At 47.6% G+C, this 18,974-nt stretch overlaps 1 protein-coding gene across 1 annotated transcript in view; it reads left to right on the forward strand.

The window, feature by feature from the left end:
* Positions 1 to 18,974, forward strand: part of GLT1D1 (glycosyltransferase 1 domain containing 1) — an 81,537-nt gene that overhangs the window by 41,342 nt on the left and 21,221 nt on the right. Inside the window, exons 6-9 of the mRNA XM_021698543.2 lie at positions 2,681 to 2,717; positions 4,254 to 4,310; positions 12,259 to 12,354; positions 12,933 to 12,982. Coding sequence (XP_021554218.1) covers positions 2,681 to 2,717; positions 4,254 to 4,310; positions 12,259 to 12,354; positions 12,933 to 12,982 — 240 coding nt within the window. The remainder of the gene's footprint in view (positions 1 to 2,680; positions 2,718 to 4,253; positions 4,311 to 12,258; positions 12,355 to 12,932; positions 12,983 to 18,974) is intronic.

The raw sequence follows: 18,974 nt of genomic DNA on the forward strand, positions 1-18,974 counted from the left end.
GGGACTGATCATACCCTAGGAAGCTAATCATTTTTAATAACTTCTATTAAGACTGGCTTTCCTCCGAGAGTTCTTGATGGAACTGGAAATGTTCTTTGCATTTTTCTTCCCCAAATGAGATCCCTGGGAATTGAAAAGTTTTAGTGTAATTCAAAGGATGAAAAACTCATCAGTTCCAGAGCCCAGACCCCCGCCCCCCTTCATGAGCTCATGACGTGGGGGCTCAGACATCTGGAATGATCAGAATTGCTTCGAATTCATGAAATCACCAAGGCACAGAACTGCAGGGGGAGCTTTTGAATAACATCAATAATCTCCAGTTATTTACTCCATAGATTTAACTGTTTCTTAAAAAAAAAAGTCTTCCCTCCGGTTTTCCTCCTGGCATTCCTATTTCTTGCTTTGCCAGCCAGCTTTGGATCCCACGGGACTGGATCCCGATCCAGTCTTCGGAGACACTCCTCATCCCATTCATGTGTTTTTTTTCTCTTTTATTTTCTTTCCTTGCTTAAAAACCCATTTCTAAGGGAACAGGGTGGAGGGAGAAGGAAGAGAACCACATCCCCTGAAAAGACCCCAATTCCAGTGCGTTTTTTTGACATAGGTATATTTTGAGAGCTTTCCACCTTTGAGCCATGATTGTTTTAAAGCATTCTGTAGCTCTTTTAAAAGTGCTTTTTAACAAAGCCACCGTCAGAAGCTGCACTGTCATTTCAAAATAAAAATTGGTATCTCTGTCACCCACACACCCTGTGATTGTATGTATATTTCAAAAATAACGTTTACTGTGGTTTCTACTTATAGAGAGCTGAATTTCAGAAGGTTATATAAATTTTAAAAATGGGGTATCTATTTGCTGTTGCTGTTATTCCATTATAAAAAGGCATGAATTAGCGTTTGGGTCTGTTAGAAGGTCATGTGTATTTATAAGTATCTATCCAACAGGACACTGGCTTTTTATATCTAGTAATGGGCCGAATTTAGTAAGGGTTTCTCATAGACACCATGGAGCATCCTTCCTCCCCACCCCCCTACACACACACACACACACACACACACACACACAGAGGCTTCTTTTTCATTTTCTGCATCAATGAGCTAATCTTGCAAGGGAAGTGATGTACAAGGATTTTGACTCTTCTATTATTTTAAGGCAAGAGAAACAACAATAAATATTGAGCAAAGAAAGCTAATTTGTATTTAGAGCATTTTAATATAGATAATGCTTTTCAAAATCAATATAAGCCAGTTGGCTTTTGCCAGATTTCTTTTATTATAAAGATTAAAAATAAACCAGTCCAGATATTTTTTATATTGTAACTCTATTTTCTTGACTTACAAGGATAAGATCTTAAAATATCATTCATAACATGTTTTAAATGTTCATATAGGACTTGATACTTATTTATTTTCTCATGGTTCGAGTAGATTTAAGAGAAATAATGCTCAAAGATATGTAAAGACCAGCAGGTAAGTCCAGAAATTTCTACATAGAGTCCATTCATTCTGCTTATGGAGTTGGAATGCCAGTTTAATTATTTTTGTTTTTTTCAGAAGGAATTTTCTTAAAGGGAGCATTGTGGGTTTATGCATTTCTAATTGCAGATGGAGCATATTTCTAATGGAAACAGAGGCAAGGCAAAAACCCTATTTTGCCTTCCCTTAATTAATCAAATCTATGTAGATTTATATTGAATCTGTTTTTGCCAAATGCTGGTATTCACTTTAAAGTTTAAATACCAGGCTGACATGTTTTTTGCCAGTGTGTCAGCATCCCTTTCTCGGGGCTGCTTGAAGAAGCAGCAGGCCTAATCTCCTCTGCACACCAATAAAAGTCTCTTCAGCTTTCCAGTGAAATTATAATTACACAAAAGGAGTATGTTAGGGCTCTGGACTTCAGTTTCTAATTTCAAATTGTTGCTATCAGCCATTTTTTCCATTAAAATTAACATTTTTTCCACTAGTAAGGAGGAGAATTTTTAAAACATTTTTTTTAAGGCTTACTATTTTAAGGGCATTTTAAAAGGGGGTGCATCCCCGCTGTGTGGTGGGTTGAGGAGGATGGTCCAGGCGTTAGAGGTTTCAGATACAGAATGTAACAGGAAGGACAGAAGCAAAGCAAACTGAGTCCTGTCTATGTAGGGAGTCGCAGTCCTCCGCCCCGAACACCGCAGGATGCCGCACCTCCCAGCCCCTTCCCTCTCCTCCCTTGGCCTCCCACCCCGGCCTAATTTCTTCCCCACGGATGGGGTTTGGGGAGTGTACTCTTTCCATTCAAGGACTTGTGTCCCCAAATGAGGGTTCCCGAACACCTACCTCCAGCTTCCACACACGACAGATAGGCTCCCCACGGGCTCTGCCATCGGCGTGTTCACTGTCTGAGCTTCCGTAACTTTCTACTAATGTAGTAACCATACAATCGTAATCACGCATCACGCCTAATCTAAGGGACCTCCTCCTTTGTGCTTCTTACCTTGAAGATGCCGTGTTTTTAATGGGCTAACCCCCACTAAAAGTGGAAGGAACTCTCTGCTCTTAGAAAGTAACTAGTGTGTGAACAGTTGTGTGGATGATGCTTTGTGACGTGTTCCAAAGTGATGGTTTTATGGCCTTACTTCTAAAAAGCAGTTGCAATGGACTATCCAATTTACTCTTTCCCTTTCTCCTTTCTTTTCAAAAGCCGCATGCCAGGGGTAAGATCTACGTCCAGAGTCAAGGTAAGAATTTTAAAATTTACGTATTCTTAAAAGATGAGTCCTTTTAGAGACATGTACTGACGTGTTTGTGGATGAAATAATATGGTGCCTTAGATTTACCTACTAATAATTAGTAGAATGGATGTGCCTATTATTTCCTCATGTGAAGATAAAGGACAAATACAACAACATTATAAAAGAGCAATTTAAAATGCAGGTCCTTTAACATTTTCGACCAGTAGAAGGACAATGTGCTCTCTCAGGGGTATGTTTACAAAAGAAGAAAGCTGAGCTTCTCTGTTTTAGTTGAGCTGGGGGGAAGCAGAGCCCTTCTGCTCCAACCTCACCCCTTCCTGCCCTCAGCCAGTCAGTCCCTCCCTGGCGGTGGCCTCCACAGCCTTTCGGGAAACCCTCAGCATCTGAACACAGCGAGGGAACCACTGTATTCTTGTTGAAACGACAGGAATCATGGGAAGAAGCCGTTGCAAAGTGGAGCACGTAACCCACTGCAAGCTCGGGTCAGCACGGTGCCGAGGCCCAGAGGGCCACAGACCCCCGAGTCCCGCCTCAGCGGCACCGTGCATTATCATGGGTTCGCATTCTCCAGCGCTTTCAGTGATATTTTTAGCAGAAGAATCACTTACCAAATAAGCCCTTTCTTGGAACACCCATTTTTAAAAAGATGCACCGAGTCTGTATGTATAAAAGGTGTCTCTAAGTGTCAGGGCAGGTGCGGGCCTGTCTTGGCCGGATTTATAGTGGAGGAAGACACGGGCACGCCAGGCAAACAAGGGCTCACACGCAGCCTCTACCATCTGCACCCTGAGTCGTCCTGAACACCACGTAACCTGTGTGAAGCTCAGTTTCCAACTGGATAAACTGGGGGAGTCAGTGCGCCTCGCAGGGCTTTGAGGGGCCCCAGGAGTGTGTGGTCTGCACCCACCCAGGGTCTGTGCCCAGGGCGGACGTGCAGTGCACACTTGCTAGGTAGTACGAAAGTGAGTAATGACGATCTCAAAGGGACATTGCAGAGAGGGTTACAGGACTTAATTTACACGGCCTAAAACTTCACAGATGGTTCCTATTATCAGGATAAACTGTTAAATGATGCCTTGAACTTCCTACATCTTAAATGTTCAAGTCAGAGAGTTTTAAACTTAAATCTGTTGGAAGATACCACAGAGAGCAGGCAACGTGTGTGATGCGGAGAGGGCCGGGATTAGGAATTTTAAACAGATGCAGTTCAAACATGGGGCTGCGCTGTAGAAGCTGTTGCTTGCAGGCCTTTGTTAGAGACTCACGTTTCCCACCTGGAGGCTGTCCCACCCCGCGATGGATGGCGAGGTCGAAGGGGGTGCACCTTTCCTCGCTGGGGACCCATGGGCTCCCTTTGAACCTCCCGTGCAGGAGGGATGAACAGGTGTTCACAAGGCACTCAGAACTTTGAGTTCTTTGTAAGAACCAAGTAGGAGACCATTATCTGAACGTCGACACAAGCTAGCCGGCTGCATCTCACCAACGTGGACTCTCTCTCTCTCTCTCTTTCCTTCGACCCAGGAGTCGTGACAGTACCAAACGCTGCCTTTAACTGGAACACCTTCCTTCACTGTTCAGGTGAGAGATGAATCTTCTCACGAGATTTTGACCAGGGGGCATCCTTGTCCAATGGTGTCAGGTACATGGGGTGCTCACGTGGTTTTGGAAAAGAGGTTCTTCAGGTCAAATGCAACAAGGGAAGGGAGGATCGGGGACTGGGATCAGGACACAACTGGCTTCTCTCTGTTCCTGAGTGTTCTCTTCTTTGGGAGAATGGAAGGAAGAGCGGGTTTGGAGGAGGATTTTTAATCCATTCTGGGTTCAACTCTTCTGTGAGGTACGTGTATATATATGTGAATACTTCCTCCTGTTTCCTCTGGTTTACCTTTCCATTTTCTTCTAGTTTATCCATTTTTCGTGAACGGTCAGCACTGTCTGAGAGCTGATCAAGAAACCTTTGCTTGCTCAAAGTTCACAAAAATATTTTCCCTGTTTCTTTTCCTCCAGAAGTGTGTTTTAGCTCTTTCGTTCGGATTATAACCCATCTGAAATTAATTTTTGCGTGTGATATGAGATAGGGATCAGAATCCCTTTCTTTCTGAACGTTGTGCTAATATCGTTCACTGAAAATGTTTTTGTTACTTCACTGAATCGCTTTGCTACAAATCGGTTTACCGTGTATGAGTGGCCGTTGATCCACACGTCTACCCTTGGGCCGACACTGCGTTGTCTTCTTGCTGCAGGTTTACAGAATGTCAAGAAATCAGGTAGTCTGAGTCAACAACTCTGCTTCACAGTTGTTTCAGCTAATCTGGGTTTTTTGCATATCCGTATACAGTTCCACTCACCTTGTCAATCTCTAATAAAATCCCATTGCATTGATCTATACATCGATTTAGGGAGAATGGATATCTTAAAATTAATTTGTCTTGGGCGCCTGGGTGGCTCAGTTGGTTAAGCGACTGCCTTCGGCTCAGGTCATGATCCTGGAGTCCCTGGATCGAGTCCCGCATCGGGCTCCCTGCTCTGCAGGGAGTCTGCTTCTCCCTCTGACCCTCCCCCCTCTCATGTGCTCTCTCTCATTCTCTCTCTCTCAAATAAAAAAATAAAAATTTTTTAAAAAAAAAATAAAAAAAAATTTAAAAAAAAAATTAATTTGTCTTAAAGTCCATGAACATGATCTATCTGTCCACTTTTTTAAGTGTCATTTACCTTCATAATGGTTTTGACAGGTCCTTATGTTTTTTTAAAAAAGAAAATTATTGGGGTGCCTGGGTGGCTCAGTCTGTTAAGCATCTGTCTTCGTTCGGCTCAGGTCATGATCTCAGGGTCCTGGGATTGAGCCCCACATCGGGCTCCCTGCTCAGTGGGGATCCTGCTTCTCCCTCTCCCTCTGCTGCTCCCCCTGCTTGTGCTCTCTCTCTCTGTATCAAATAAATAAAATCTTTAAAAAAGAAAAATTATTCTTAAGGATTTTATTATTTTTGATGCTACTCAAGAGGTTTTTTAAATTTTATTTTTGGATTGTTTGTTGCTAGTATACAAAAGTAATTGATTTTTGACATTATATCCTGAAATCCTATAAACTTATTTATTAATTCTAATTACAGCATGAGTTTCAATTCCTTTGTAGTATTATTTTGAGTTCTACAAACTTATTTGACCAATCCCTTTTTAAACGATTTGATGTACAAGTAATGGAGGTGCTAGGATTTCAATCTTCATACATTTGCCCAATTGTTTTCTTTGGAACACCTAAAACCAGAACCTCTGGGTTAGATTATGCACGTAATCAGAGCTTTCGTGCATCATGCGCAACGTCTCCTGGAAAGGTAGCATCAGTGAGCATGTCCATCCGCGATGTTATGCCCTTCTCCCTACACGCAGTGTGGCCAACAGAATCTAGCCTTCGTATTTTCCATGTATGGTATGATCTGAGTGCAGTCACAACGTTTAAACAAAATTTTGTTGTACAATATCTTTAAATACAGGAAGTTTTTTGTCCACCCAGGAGGCCCAAAAGCGTATGCTCTGGGGGACGGTCACTGCCTTGCAGGCCGGCCGACCCAGTAATTCTGCGGAAGGTGTGGGAGCAGCTGACATTGACTCAACAAATGCAATGTAAAGTTAAGAACTCCTCTGTTTTAACCTGCACTGCTTCTCGAGAGAGTTGACGGTGCCAGGGTACTGCAGGGGGTAAGGGGGGTCTGACGGGACAAGCCTGACGTAAACTTCAGAGAGGAGCTGAAAATGCAAACCACAGGCCCCGTCCGCAGCAAACGTGCAGACCCTCCAAGCCTGTCTTCTCTCAGACAGAAACCCCCACCGCCTACTGTATGTCAGCGTTAGGTTGCCTTGGAAAAAGAAAATTTCCAAGCTTTTTATTAGAAACCATCTTCCAAGTGCATCCATCAGCCTCGAGGCCAGCAGCAGGGCTGTTCCCCGCGTCACAGGAACCCCCGCCGTCCCACTGCTCTGTGGCGCCGGGAAGTGCGGGCCATTATTCAGAACCAGCGGCCTGCTGTAAATCGCCTGTTGGGAGGTTATTTCAGCTTCTGTATATATCACGGGATGCCGCCGCGGTGTGACCAACGGTCATTTCCAAAAGGAGAGGGATTTTTCATCAAGCCTGTAGTCTCTGGTGGATTGTTTCATTGGTCTTACTACGGAGTGATTAACGGAACAGCCGAGGGATGGGCAAGACCCCTCAGACCCGCTGGGCGGCAGTTCCAACTTCACGTGCAGTTAGAAGCCGTGACCGTGGCTGGGACCCGCGACAGAGGGAGGCGTGGTGGTGTCACGGTCGCCGGCCCTGCTGGATCCTGGCACCTGGTGGAGGCAGAATTAATTGGTGTCTCTGGGTTTTATGACCAGGTGTCTGTTCTCATGTGCGGGGTCATTCATCTTTGTCGTTTTTCAGACTCTAGAGATGGACCGTCTTCCCCACCCATCCTCGATCTCAGCCTGGCCTCCAGGGCCGTGATTGTGATTTGTCACTTGCACTTTGAGCTTCAGACAGTGAAAACGGAAGATCCGGTGAATTCGACGCAGACTACTAGTGATCAGATACTCACCCCCTGAATCCTTATGAACTGCTAACCTTGCAATCCCGGGGAGTGGGTGGGGAAGGGCTTATCTAACAGTGCGCACCCACAGACGAGTGCGTGATCAGTCCCCAAGGGCTACCGTCTGCTTCTTGGGTCTCCGGTGTGGATTTTATGATGCATCCTCCTTTACAGTGTGTTGTAGGTCCTTCTGAGAATATCCAGTTCCCTTTCTAAGCCCCAGCTAACAAACTACTAAATCTTTGTAGTTTAAAACATTGAACGATGTTTATGCTAACCAGATTTCATGTTCCAATGAACCAGCTAGGGAAAAATAATAAAGTAGATTAAAGGCACTAAGCGGCATCGTTATAATTTTTCACATGATATTTACAGAGTTATTCTGATCAGAATATACACGTAAGGCATCAAGTCAGTTACCTTGGAGTTTTTCTGTGCATTTCCATGTCCAACCTGCATGTTGCTATGGTTCAATGATGCGTGATTTTTGCTTTTAAATGCCAGTAACCGGGGCGCCTGGGTGGCTCAGATGGCTAAGCAGCTGTCTTCGGCTCAGGTCATGATCCCAGGGTCCTGGGATCGAGTCCTGCATCGGGCTCCTTGCTCAGCGGGAAGCCTGCTTCTCCCTCTGCCTCCTCCCCCTGCTTGTGCTCTCTCTCTCTTAATAAATAAATAAAATATTTAAAAATAAATAAATGCATGCCAATAACCGACGCATCTAAAACAGCGATTCTTTGTAAGCCACCAAACCCAAAAACTATGAATGCTTAAATTTGGCCATACCTTCCTGATTCTCTGTTCTGTTTGTATTTCTATTGTTAACGTGTCTATTTAATGTTCTTCGCTCTCCTTCTGTAAACTGTATTTATATTTCTACGTGGAGACTTGAATATGCCAAGCTCGGATGGTAGTATTTTTCCTCCTTGGCGGTGCCTAGGAAAACTCTTTTGTTTTTCATGTGGAAAATTCATGTTACCAGATCCCTTGATATTTTCACAGCCCCCAAATCAGATTTTCCGGCTAAAATTCACTACGTCTAATGCGCTCAACTGAAGTCCTTGGATTCTTTTCTCCTTATAATAACCCATGGAAAAAAAATAAATGAACAGAGCAGCTAGAACAGAAGACGGGCGAGGAAGTGGCTTAGTGTGGGTCAGGTTAGTGCTGTGGAGCCAGCTGATGAGTCAGGCAGAGGGCTGGGCAGCGTGGCGGGTGCTCAGCCCGTGGGGACCATACTGTGCCAGCCCGCGAGAGCGACTCACTCTGTTTTGAAGATAAAAATACCATTCTCCAGGAAATGGCAATCGGAAGGACAGATGTGAAAATCCGTGTGCATTTGTGAGGGATGAGTTCAGACCCTGACTCGTGTTCAAGCTGGATGTTCACAAACAACGGGAAGAAAAATAAGTTTGGAGCCAAAAGGAAGAAATGAAACCCACTAAAACATTAGCTAGGCTCCTCCCTCGCCTCCAGACGTGTATGGGCTGACTTCTGTTAGTTCTGCCTTGAAGTGTAAGAATGGCCACCATACGTGTCCCCAGCCGTGGCCCGGCCCATAGGTGGAGCAGGGGCTTCCATGTGCCAGGCTGCGGCACGTGCTTTCTCAATCAAGACTTCCCAATCCTTGTCTCTAGATCCTCGAAAACAATACTGCTGTGGGTGAGAAGCGCACAGAAGTTACTCAAACCCAAATGCTGTCTCCACGTTTTATTTTTTAAATCTTATAAATCCTAAAATAAGGCAAAGCATTTAGCCCTTTGTGCTGCCATGGGCTAATTTCGTTTCCTAAATTCTCATGACATTTAATCTCCAACCCGGGAAGAAGATGAGGACAAAGACAAAAGAATAGAAGATTAGCTCTGTCTCCCTCCAGGATCTGGTAAGTCAGGGCTCTCAAAATCAGGGAATGAGTCGGGGACCAGCACTTTCATTTTTTTATTTTTAAAATTTTTTTAAGGAGGCTCCACGCCTAGTGTGGGGGCCGATGCGGAGCTTGAACTCACGACCCTGAGGTCGAAACCTGAGCTGAGATCAAGAGTCAGATGCTTGGGATGCCTGGGTGGCTCAGTCGTTAAGCGTCTGCCTTCAGCTCAGGTCATGGTCCCAGGGTCCTGGGATCGAGCCCCACATCGGGCTCCCTGCTCCGTGGGAAGCCTGCTTCTCCCTCTCCCACTCCCCCTGCTTGTGTTCCCTCTCTCACTGTCTCTCTCTGTCAAAAAATAAATAAAATCTTAAAAAAAGGGGTGCCTGGGTGGCTCAGTCATTAAGCGTCTGCCTTCAGCTCAGGTCATGGTCCCAGGGTCCTGGGATCGAGCCCCGCATCGGGCTGCCTGCTCAGCGGGAAGCCTGCTTCTCCCTCTCCTACTCCCCCTGCTTGTGTTCCCTCTCTCACTGTCTCTCTCTGTCAAAAAATAAATAAAATCTTTAAAAAAAAGGGGCACCTGGGTGGCTCAGTCGTTAAGCGTCTGCCTTCGGCTCAGGTCATGGTCCCAGGGTCCTGGGATCGAGCCCCACATCGGGCTCCGTGGTCCGCGGGAAGCCTGCTTCTCCCTCTCCCACTCCCCCTGCTTGTGTTCCCTCTCTCGCTGTGTCTCTCTCTGTCAGATAAATGAATAAAATCTTTAAAAAAGAAAAGAGTCAGATGCTCAACTGATTGAGCCACCCAGGCACCCCAGGGACCAGCACTTTAAAAAACTGAAATGAGATAGAAAACATCAGAGCTCCTCATGTGTAATAAGGCTAATCTGGGGGGTTCCTGTGTGAGTACGTAAAAGCACATATATCGCGTGTACAAGGTTTCAGTACCCTACGTGTACCTCACCATGAGTCACGGAACGTTGTACATCGTGGGTTCCTGTTTCTCCAGGCTGGCTTCCTGGGGATCATGGGGTAGGGTTAGGTGGAGGCTCACTTCTCCCAGCGTCACCTGAGCAGAAGGCCCGCAGGTGTCCCAAACCATGCGTCACAGTGAAATAAAGGGACGGAATAGGTTTCCAGTGTCCGTGCCTGCCCCACAGAAGCGAATGGAGTCTCTCCACTGAGAGAGCACATCAGTTCCTAAAATAGTTCTCGCTTTGGCTCCCATCTCTGGATGTCATCTCTGTGTGTGTTCTGCTGTTGTACTTTTTTTTTCAATTCATCACTTCGGGTTTCCTGATTTCCCCCTTTCGGGTACAGTCATGTGTCTCCTACTTTCCTTCTTGTGCTCTTTTTCTTACGTATTTGAGCAGATATTCCAGGTTCGTCGTGATGGCGGTGTCCGTGATGTTGGGTCCTCCAGGGGGCTCACATCCGCAGACACAGCACGTCAGCTCCTCGCTCACTGGGAGTTCTCGTGTACATAAAACCTGCGTGTGCGTGTGCACACATGTGCCCTGTGCCCTGGGCTAAGGCTTCCTCCGGTAGTTAAGAGGGCGTCCCCTGGCTTTCTCCTTGTCCCTCTGTTATCTTTCCGTTGTCACTGAGAACTGTTTTTCATGAAGGCACTTTTAATTCTTCTCCTCATCGGACGTTCCCTCTCTGGCTTCAGCTTCACGCATGGTTCTTGCCTCGGAAGGAGGGATTTATCTGTGTCTCACACCTGACCTTCTGTCCCTTAAAGGAATTCTTCAGCGTTATCATTCATTCAAGGGAATAGCTTGTCTCCTGGCCTCAGGTTCCTCCGATCTGGGATTCAAATTCTGCACGTAGCTTCTAGCTTAGACTTTTGGCCAAAGAGTAAGTTTTGTATTCCTAGGGTTAGTTCCGGGGTACTCAGAACAGCGGGGCACTGCTTGACAAACACGCCGCACCTCAGCGGAACTGTCAGCACTTACTGCAGAGACCGTGCAGCGTTTTGAGGGCCCTTCTCGGGGGGACGCCCCCGCCGTAACACGTGAGCAGATGCCGTCTCAGACCTGGTCGCACGTGGTCCGTGCGCAGCGTGTGTGGTCTCGTGGACGTGACATCAGTGTGTCCCCGCAGTTGCCCTGACGACCCTGCTATGTAAGGCTCACCGAAGCACCGAGAAACTGACAGTGTCTGCAGTAAGGAACGGGTGAAATAACACGCGTGAAGGGAAACCTCACCTGCATGGGGTCAGATTTTATCCCCAATTACATGCGTCTGGAAATGATGAAGTCTTAGGTTAGCTTGTGTTAATTATGCAGATAATTTCTATCGAATCACTTGCCTGTTGCTGCGCATCAAGCCACCTCAACGTAAAGGGGGTTAAAGGAGCCCCCAGTTTCTGGTGACCGTGTGGGCTGGCAGCTGGGCCCGGGCCAGGGGGGCGGCTCCCGCGGGCCTCACCTGTCTGCTGCTGGGTCCGCACTCCCTTCGCTGTGGGCCTCGGCCCGCGGCTCCTGTGTGGCCTCCTCCGGCGGGGCGCAGCCGGCCTGGTGCTCCGGGGGGCGACAGACAGCGACACAGGGCTTCCCACGGCTGAGACTCGGAAATCACTCGCTGTCCTTCCACTGGGCTCTGTTGGCTGACGCTAGCCACCAGGCCGGCCCGCAGCTGAGGGGCCAAGAAGCCGTCCCAGCTCTCGATGAGGGGAGCCACTGTGCGACCTAAACCCTTTATTTCACGTACCCGTGGGCACGTCCGCACTCAGGGTGTGCATCTCAGTGAACACACGTGGACTCGGGAATCCCTTACTACATAAAGCGCCCCTCTACTTGCAGGAAGAAAATCTCTTCTGGAATTGTACCCAAATATTTTCCAGGGCCCGTGGCTCACATTTCCATAAGAACTGCCCCTTCCTCACTGCACAGCCCAGTTACTGGGCTAAACTCAGCTCAGGTTCACCCACCAGGAGGAGCAGTCCATTCATGCAGTGAATTGTGTGAAGGTTGCGGGGAGGCAGGGGCAGAGGTCGGAGCCCTGTGGCTCACACCTGACCTTCCTGTCCCGGGGTCTTTGCTCCCATGGTATCCAGCTGCCTCCTCTCCACTGAAAATACCTGAACTCTTCTCTTGCAGGGATTAACCAAAATGCTGATAATTTACACATCTTTCTCCTGGTGTGTGGACTTAGACAAGTTAAGGACCCTCTTTACTTGGTGGACGCATTCTCAGGTACGTTTTGTTTACAGAATTCTGTTTGGGGACTGGTCTCAGCGTTCCTCTCTGTAGGACTTTCAGTTTTGCTGTCTCCGTCTTTCCACATGAGCAGAACTGATTCTAGGTGGTTCCTCTGGAAACAACCAGAAAAATAGGAGCGCTGGGTAGTGATCTCACTCATTTCTACTTTCCTGTGCCCTCGGCTTCTGAGGAAATCACAAAAACAGTGAATAATTGTAAGAATAACATAATATTATCTGGAAACGTTTTACACGCGTCAGTTTGTAGGACACATCTGGAGATTTGCTGTGTTGCCTGAGTTACCCCAAAGTCCATATTGGCTTGTGGAGTCATTGCTCCTGGTGTCCAATACGGGAGAGATCTGGGTAACGCATAACATCCTAGAAAAAGCATTTTACTTATAAGCATACGATGTCCAATGTTACATTTCAAATACATAGAATTGGATTGTTATGAATGAGAACAAAATATGAAATAATTTATATTAGCACGTAATTAACATTAAACTTAATGATGTTTCCATCTGTGGCACAGAACCAGTAAAATGTTTTTTTTCTCTTTTTCTTCCCAAGAATGGCATCAAGAAGAGCCTAATGTTTACATGGTGATCGTGGGTCCTGAAGTAAGTTGATGCGCCGCAAACTTTACTCTCATTTCTGTTTTCATCTTTATACTTTTTATGTATTTTCTAAAATTAGTTGACATTCCTCTTCTAACCAAACTATTTTTTTCCTGTTTAAGTAACTGAAGTCTGCCTTTTTAAAAACGAAAGCCAAGGTTAAAGGTGATGAGGCTGTGTAAATCTTTACAGCTAATTTATTGCTACAAAGGGTAGGTTTTTATGGAAATGCAGAGGAGTCACATCAGGAGAAAGTTCTGTGACATGAACGTTAGTCTAAGTTGGTGCAGAAGGCACGCATTGTAGGTGGTCCACGTTATCTGTGAAACTCCTTTAAACTGCACGGCAAACCAACACAGAGCTATTTCTTCAACCGAGCACCAGATCAGCTAGTTGACTTGCCTTTAGGAGCCAAGGGGTGTGGGAAATAAGGGCTGTGGGCAATAACTGTAAGCACAGGGAGATGCTCATCCCCGACCAGTGGAAGGCCTGGAGATCCTGCGTCTCGTTCTGCCGGCCTCCAGGAGAGTCGCTGGTCCCCTCAACGATGTGCGGCTCTGTCCCACGCACAGGGCTGAGCACTCAGGATTCGGAGAATCAGGGTGGAGATGTCTCTTGAGAATGAACCTTGATTTACTCCAAGCAGTGTGGAAAATGAAGCAGGCTTTGTGTTTCCGGCAGGATGGGTGGGACATCGCAGGAGCAACTCCCGTCCTCCGGGGGGTGTCTGTGCTGGGCGGCAGAGGGCACCCCCTGGGGAAACACATCGCTCACTTCCTTGGTCCTGTTCGCCAAACCGGGATAGTTGAACTTGCGACCTCGCCATGTCACCCACTTAATTCATCAGGGGTGCCCCTGAGAACTTGAGCCAGTGGGTTCCCGCACGACGAGGAGTCTTACCTGTTTTGCACGCACTCCTGTGAGTTTCCCAGCTCCCGGGGGACACGCACAGCACGCAATGGGGGACACGCACTTGTCTCCGTACTCTTAGACTTTTGGAGACGATACGTTTACCTGGAAAAAGGCCACCTAACCTGATAAAACTATCAAGGGCTTGAATCTGCCACGTGGAAAATGCACCACCCCATATACCATCCATGTGTCTGGTTCAGCACACGCACGCACACACACTCAGGCTCGGCCAGTCTTCCGATGGCAGCAAGACAGGCCCCCGGTGCCCTGCTGTACGTTAAGTCCCGTAGCGGCAGAGATGTTTATGATGATGACGACTTTAATTCTGTTTCCATCCTTCTGTCTGAAGAGCGTAACTGAAAGAAAAAGTTTGAGTTTGATGCTGAAATCCTTCCTGAGAGAGAGGGCCTCAGGCTTACAAAGATTTAGTGATGTGGTTTCTCATTTCCACTGTTTCTGTTTTCTGTTTATGGTGCGTGATGCTGGCTTTCCAACTATGAAAATTTTCTTTAAAAGTAAATTGAATTGGCTTCAAAAAAGTATTAAATAAGCAGCCATACAGATGGTACGCAGATACGACAAATTACGAAAACGCACGCAAACGGCCAGAGTTTTGGAAACACTTGTTATGAAGTGTTCGTGTCCAGGTGCAAGAAACCCCGAAACGAAGTCTTGGTGGACAGAAACGTGCGCCGGCCCCGCGCTGAGGACAACCCGCTTCCTCCACCTGGCTCTTTGCATCCATTTCGTGTAAGGAAACCTGCCGGGAGGCTCGGGAACACACCAAAAGCAGGGAACGCGTGACTGCAACCCCCTCCCTGGGGAATGGTGACCCGGGAGGCGCTGGTGCAACGGCCAGAGGGTGGCCCCGGATCCACCTGTGACCCGTCCTTCAGCCTGTCGCCAGCCGGGGAGGGTCCCCGGCCGCTGCCCGCTGAGGGCTTCTCCAGCCATAGTCTCCAGGAGAGACACGGCTGTTACTTTGTTGCTTCTACTGAACAGGGAGGGCTGGTGCTCGTGTCCCAGAGGAAAGCAGGCTTTTCTACCACTTGCTATGGGAACACATCACTTTCCTCTAACCTGTGCTTGCCTACTTTTGAAGGAAGAGTGCAGGCACAGAAATGTGTCTCTTTCCCCCTAATTTCAGTGCAGGGAAGCCTGTGCCTTGGGCTCGGGCTGGAGGACAGGCAGCAGGGGAGGGCAGAGACTGCGGCCAGGGCAGGAGCACTGAGGGGGCGGCGGTTCCTGCATCCAGACATCCCGCTGCGGACGTGCCCCCCTGGGGTCCACCTGCGGCTCCTCCAGCGCCAAGGGAGACAGCGTCTTCCACACCTCAGTCCGGTCTGGGTAATGCGGCGTCACGCCCTCCCTGGGCCTGAGGACAGAAGCCAAGGCTTCGGGTCTGACCAGTTCATAGCTGTCTGGTCCCTTTGGGTGGCTGCAACAGAATCTCATGGATGGGCTGGCGGACCAGCACCAGAGATTTGTTTCTCCTGGTCCTGGAGGCTGGAAGGCTGAGATGGAGGTGCCGGCGTGGGCGGGTGCCGGGGAGGTCTCTTCCCGCCTCAAGGACACTCTCTGGGGTCATTTGTGAGACCTGATCCCATCATGTAAGACTGATCCTATTCCCGAGGGCTCCACCTTCGTGACCCACTCACCTCCCAAGTCCTCACCTCCTGACACCGTCTTTGGGGGTTAGGATTTCAGGCTATGCATTTCGGGCGTGGAGGACACAACATTGAGGCCATAGCAATATCCCTACCTCATAAAAGGTCTTTATCAAATCTAAGGGGAAAACAAAAAGCTGCCATCCAAACCTTGATGTCATCTCAGCAAACAGGATAATTTGGGCTTCTAAATAAGGCAGCATCGAATCCAGCGAGTCACAAACTCCTTCAGACAAGTTGTTTTCTTCTTGACTCTGTGTGTCCCAGGATGCATCTGGACACAAATCTCAGATCCTCCAGTAACTCAGACAGGCTAGTGTGTAAGGTTTGCTTCTTTGCTTCCTAACGGTAACCCAGGGTCTGCTGGTGGGTGTCCACCAACCGGTGCTCATGGGGAGCAGGGCAGGAGAGCCCTGTTTTCCGAAAGCCCAACTGGCGTATTTCCACGGTGTAGAAGCTTCCACCATGGCCAGTTCCCAGTTACCGGGGGACGTCTCTGAAGAGAGCTGAGATGTGTGTGTGCATGAGCAGCCAACGGGGGCAGGCAGAACCAACCCAGCACAGAGGACGTGCATGCAAACGCACACGCACGCACGCATGCACACACACACTAGGCAAGCTTTACTAGACAACGCTTCTCTCGCTTCATGCAGCTCTGCACTCTGGTCCTTGTTCTTGAAGCGGGCTCCATGCCCAGCGTGGAGCCCACCACGGTGCTTGAACTCACAACCCTGAGAGCAAGACCTGAGCCGAGATCAAAAGCTAGCCGCTTAACTCTGGTCCTTTTTAAAAAACTGTCCTGTGCCATCCTTTGCTATGTGACGCTCTTCTATTCCATGTCATTTTTAAAAAGGTTGTTTTTACCCAAAAATCAATTTCATGATTTGCTTCCTAATCTGAAGTATGAAAATCACTGCCTTGGCCACGCTGGATGGTGTGTGTGTGTGTGTGTGTGAGAGAGAGAGAGGGAGAGAGAGAGAGTCCCACTAAATGTATGTCCCCTCCAAGGCCAGCGAGCGGCAGCTCCTGCAGCAAGAGCCTTTGCTCAGACGCGGGCCTGGCTCAGCCGGGACTGGACAGGTATGCTCCCGCTGAACCCAGCCCTCCCCTTCACCGTTAAAAGATCTCCCAACAGGGGCGCCTGGGTGGCTCAGACGGTTAAGCGTCTGCCTTCGGCTCAGGTCATGATCCCAGGGTCCTGGGATCGAGTCCCGCATCGGGCTCCCTGCGCCTTGGGAGCCTGCTTCTCCCTCTGCTTCTCTCTCTCTCTCTCTCTGTCTCTCATGAATAAATAAATAAAATCTTTAAAAAAAAAAAAAAATCTCCAGATATCTGTCAGCTCTCATGGTCAAGGATTCAATCTGACATCACGTCTGAATACCAAACAAGGAGGGGGGTCCAACAATTTACACTTGCATTTGAATCCTTCCTTGTTACAACATTATTGGTAAGAATTTGGAAATGGATTTGTGAGGTGGGTCAGAGGTCAAACCTTGGGACACACCGAAACTCTTGCTTTAACAACTGTGTCATGTAAGAGATCGAACACCCTGAATGTTACCATTATTTGTGGCATCTGACGTATGTCCACTCCTCATTCCGTGTCCTCCTTTGTTAACTGTGAAGCTCAGTGGCTGAATAAACTCTCTAGGTACGAATCACACACCCTCAGAGGTCACGTGCTGGCCTCTCAGTACAAAACTGCATTGAGTGGGTGAGCTAAGGCGTCCGGAACAGTGCAACGTCTCTTAATAGGGAATCACTGTGGGGCACACAGAAGTGGTCCCTCCAGGCCTTTCTCTGCATGGAACCCCATCACACGGGACATACCAGCGAAGAAGAAACCACCTCTCAGCTGGTGCCCCTCGGCTGCAAGCGTCACACCAACTCCAGCGAATGCAACTTACGCAAGATGACAAGAGCCACCAAGAGAATAGTTGGGAGGCTGGAGACCAGGAATTCCAGAGGCCAGCAAGTCTTAGCCGGGAACGCTCTGTTCCCGAGGGTGGGGACCACACTGCCCTTCTGAATATCACCACTCCGCTCACCGAGCAGCTTCTACTGACTCTAGCGACCATTTATAAAATAGTAGCGCAATGTTCTCAGGTCGCTTGAAAAATCACTGGTGCTGTGTATGTTTTATTTTTTAGATGCCATACATAGGTTTATTTTTGTGGCAATTCTTAGGAAGCACATTTTAAAATGGGATCTCCGTCCCATTCGGAATCTATATAATCATTCGTTGTTGCTCACGGCTGGCCAGTAGGTTAACACCTTTAGACCAAGTGGCATCATCCGTGTCCTGCAAAGGGTAGTTCTGCGTGGCCATGTGCAGCGGTTGCAAGCGCGGACTCCGGAGTCAGCTGGGTGCTGCTCGCCTCTCTGTGCCTCAGCTTCCCCATCTGCAAAGTAGGCATGACCAAGACGATGCCACCTGCCTCACGTGTGGCACCTCGCCGGTGGGGGCTGAGTATCGGCACGGTGCCTGGGACGGTACCTGGCTCATAGGCAGCATCCTATGACGTCACGTGGAAAAGAGCCGCCCATGTGAGTCTTCCCTTTCCGCACGGACACGCCAGGATTCTGCTTTAGCTGCAGGATGGTCTGAGTCTGGCTTTGGTTTTCTATTAAAGCTTCTTTGATCTCTCAGTTCAACCATTTTAGCAAAGCGTGTGGCTTCTGCTTCTAGGAGGGTCTTGAGTGGGTGCGTTTGCTGGTGCTCTTTGATAAGGAGTGTGGCATGAACATTCGGTCTGAGCATGGCAGCTTCATGCCATCCCACAGTAACTTCTTTGATCAAAGATGATTTTCCTTAAGCTTGGGAGTAGAAACAATATCTTTTGCTCAGAAATAAATAAGCTCAGAGGGAGGAAATGAGAATTTTCTTTGTTGCTTGCAATGCTTCTGCTTTTTAAAATTTCATAACGTGTGCTTTCATTACATAAAAAATGTACCCTTCTTTTTTTATCTTGTATTTTGTTCCACTTGGCTTCACTGGGAGATTTGAAAATGAACTGATGCGGAAGGTAAATCCAGAAGAGTTTAATGCAGTTTTACTTCCAACTTGAAAGCTGTTATACCTTTCAGCTGAATTTTAGTTAACATGCTAGGTATTTCAGCAGACTTTTAAATTTTTCCTCGATGAATTACTTTTCTCTAAATAGTTAATTGTGAGAGCAGAAGCATGCTAACAAAATTAAAAATGAGGGGTCTAAAAATGATCAAAAAAATGTGAATTTGAGAATTACAATGGAAAGCCAAAAGAAGGCTTTCATTAGGCTGTTTGCTTTTTCATGATAGGGGTTATAATACAATTCAATTGTTTAAGATCATTTCAACAGAAAGAATCAGGAATGAGAAACGAAGGCAAGGGCCAGCTGGAAACCACGCACTTAGCAAATATTAATGGAGCAGAG

This window comes from Neomonachus schauinslandi, chromosome 14, assembly GCF_002201575.2.
Source record: "Neomonachus schauinslandi chromosome 14, ASM220157v2, whole genome shotgun sequence".
NCBI lineage: Eukaryota > Metazoa > Chordata > Mammalia > Carnivora > Phocidae > Neomonachus > Neomonachus schauinslandi.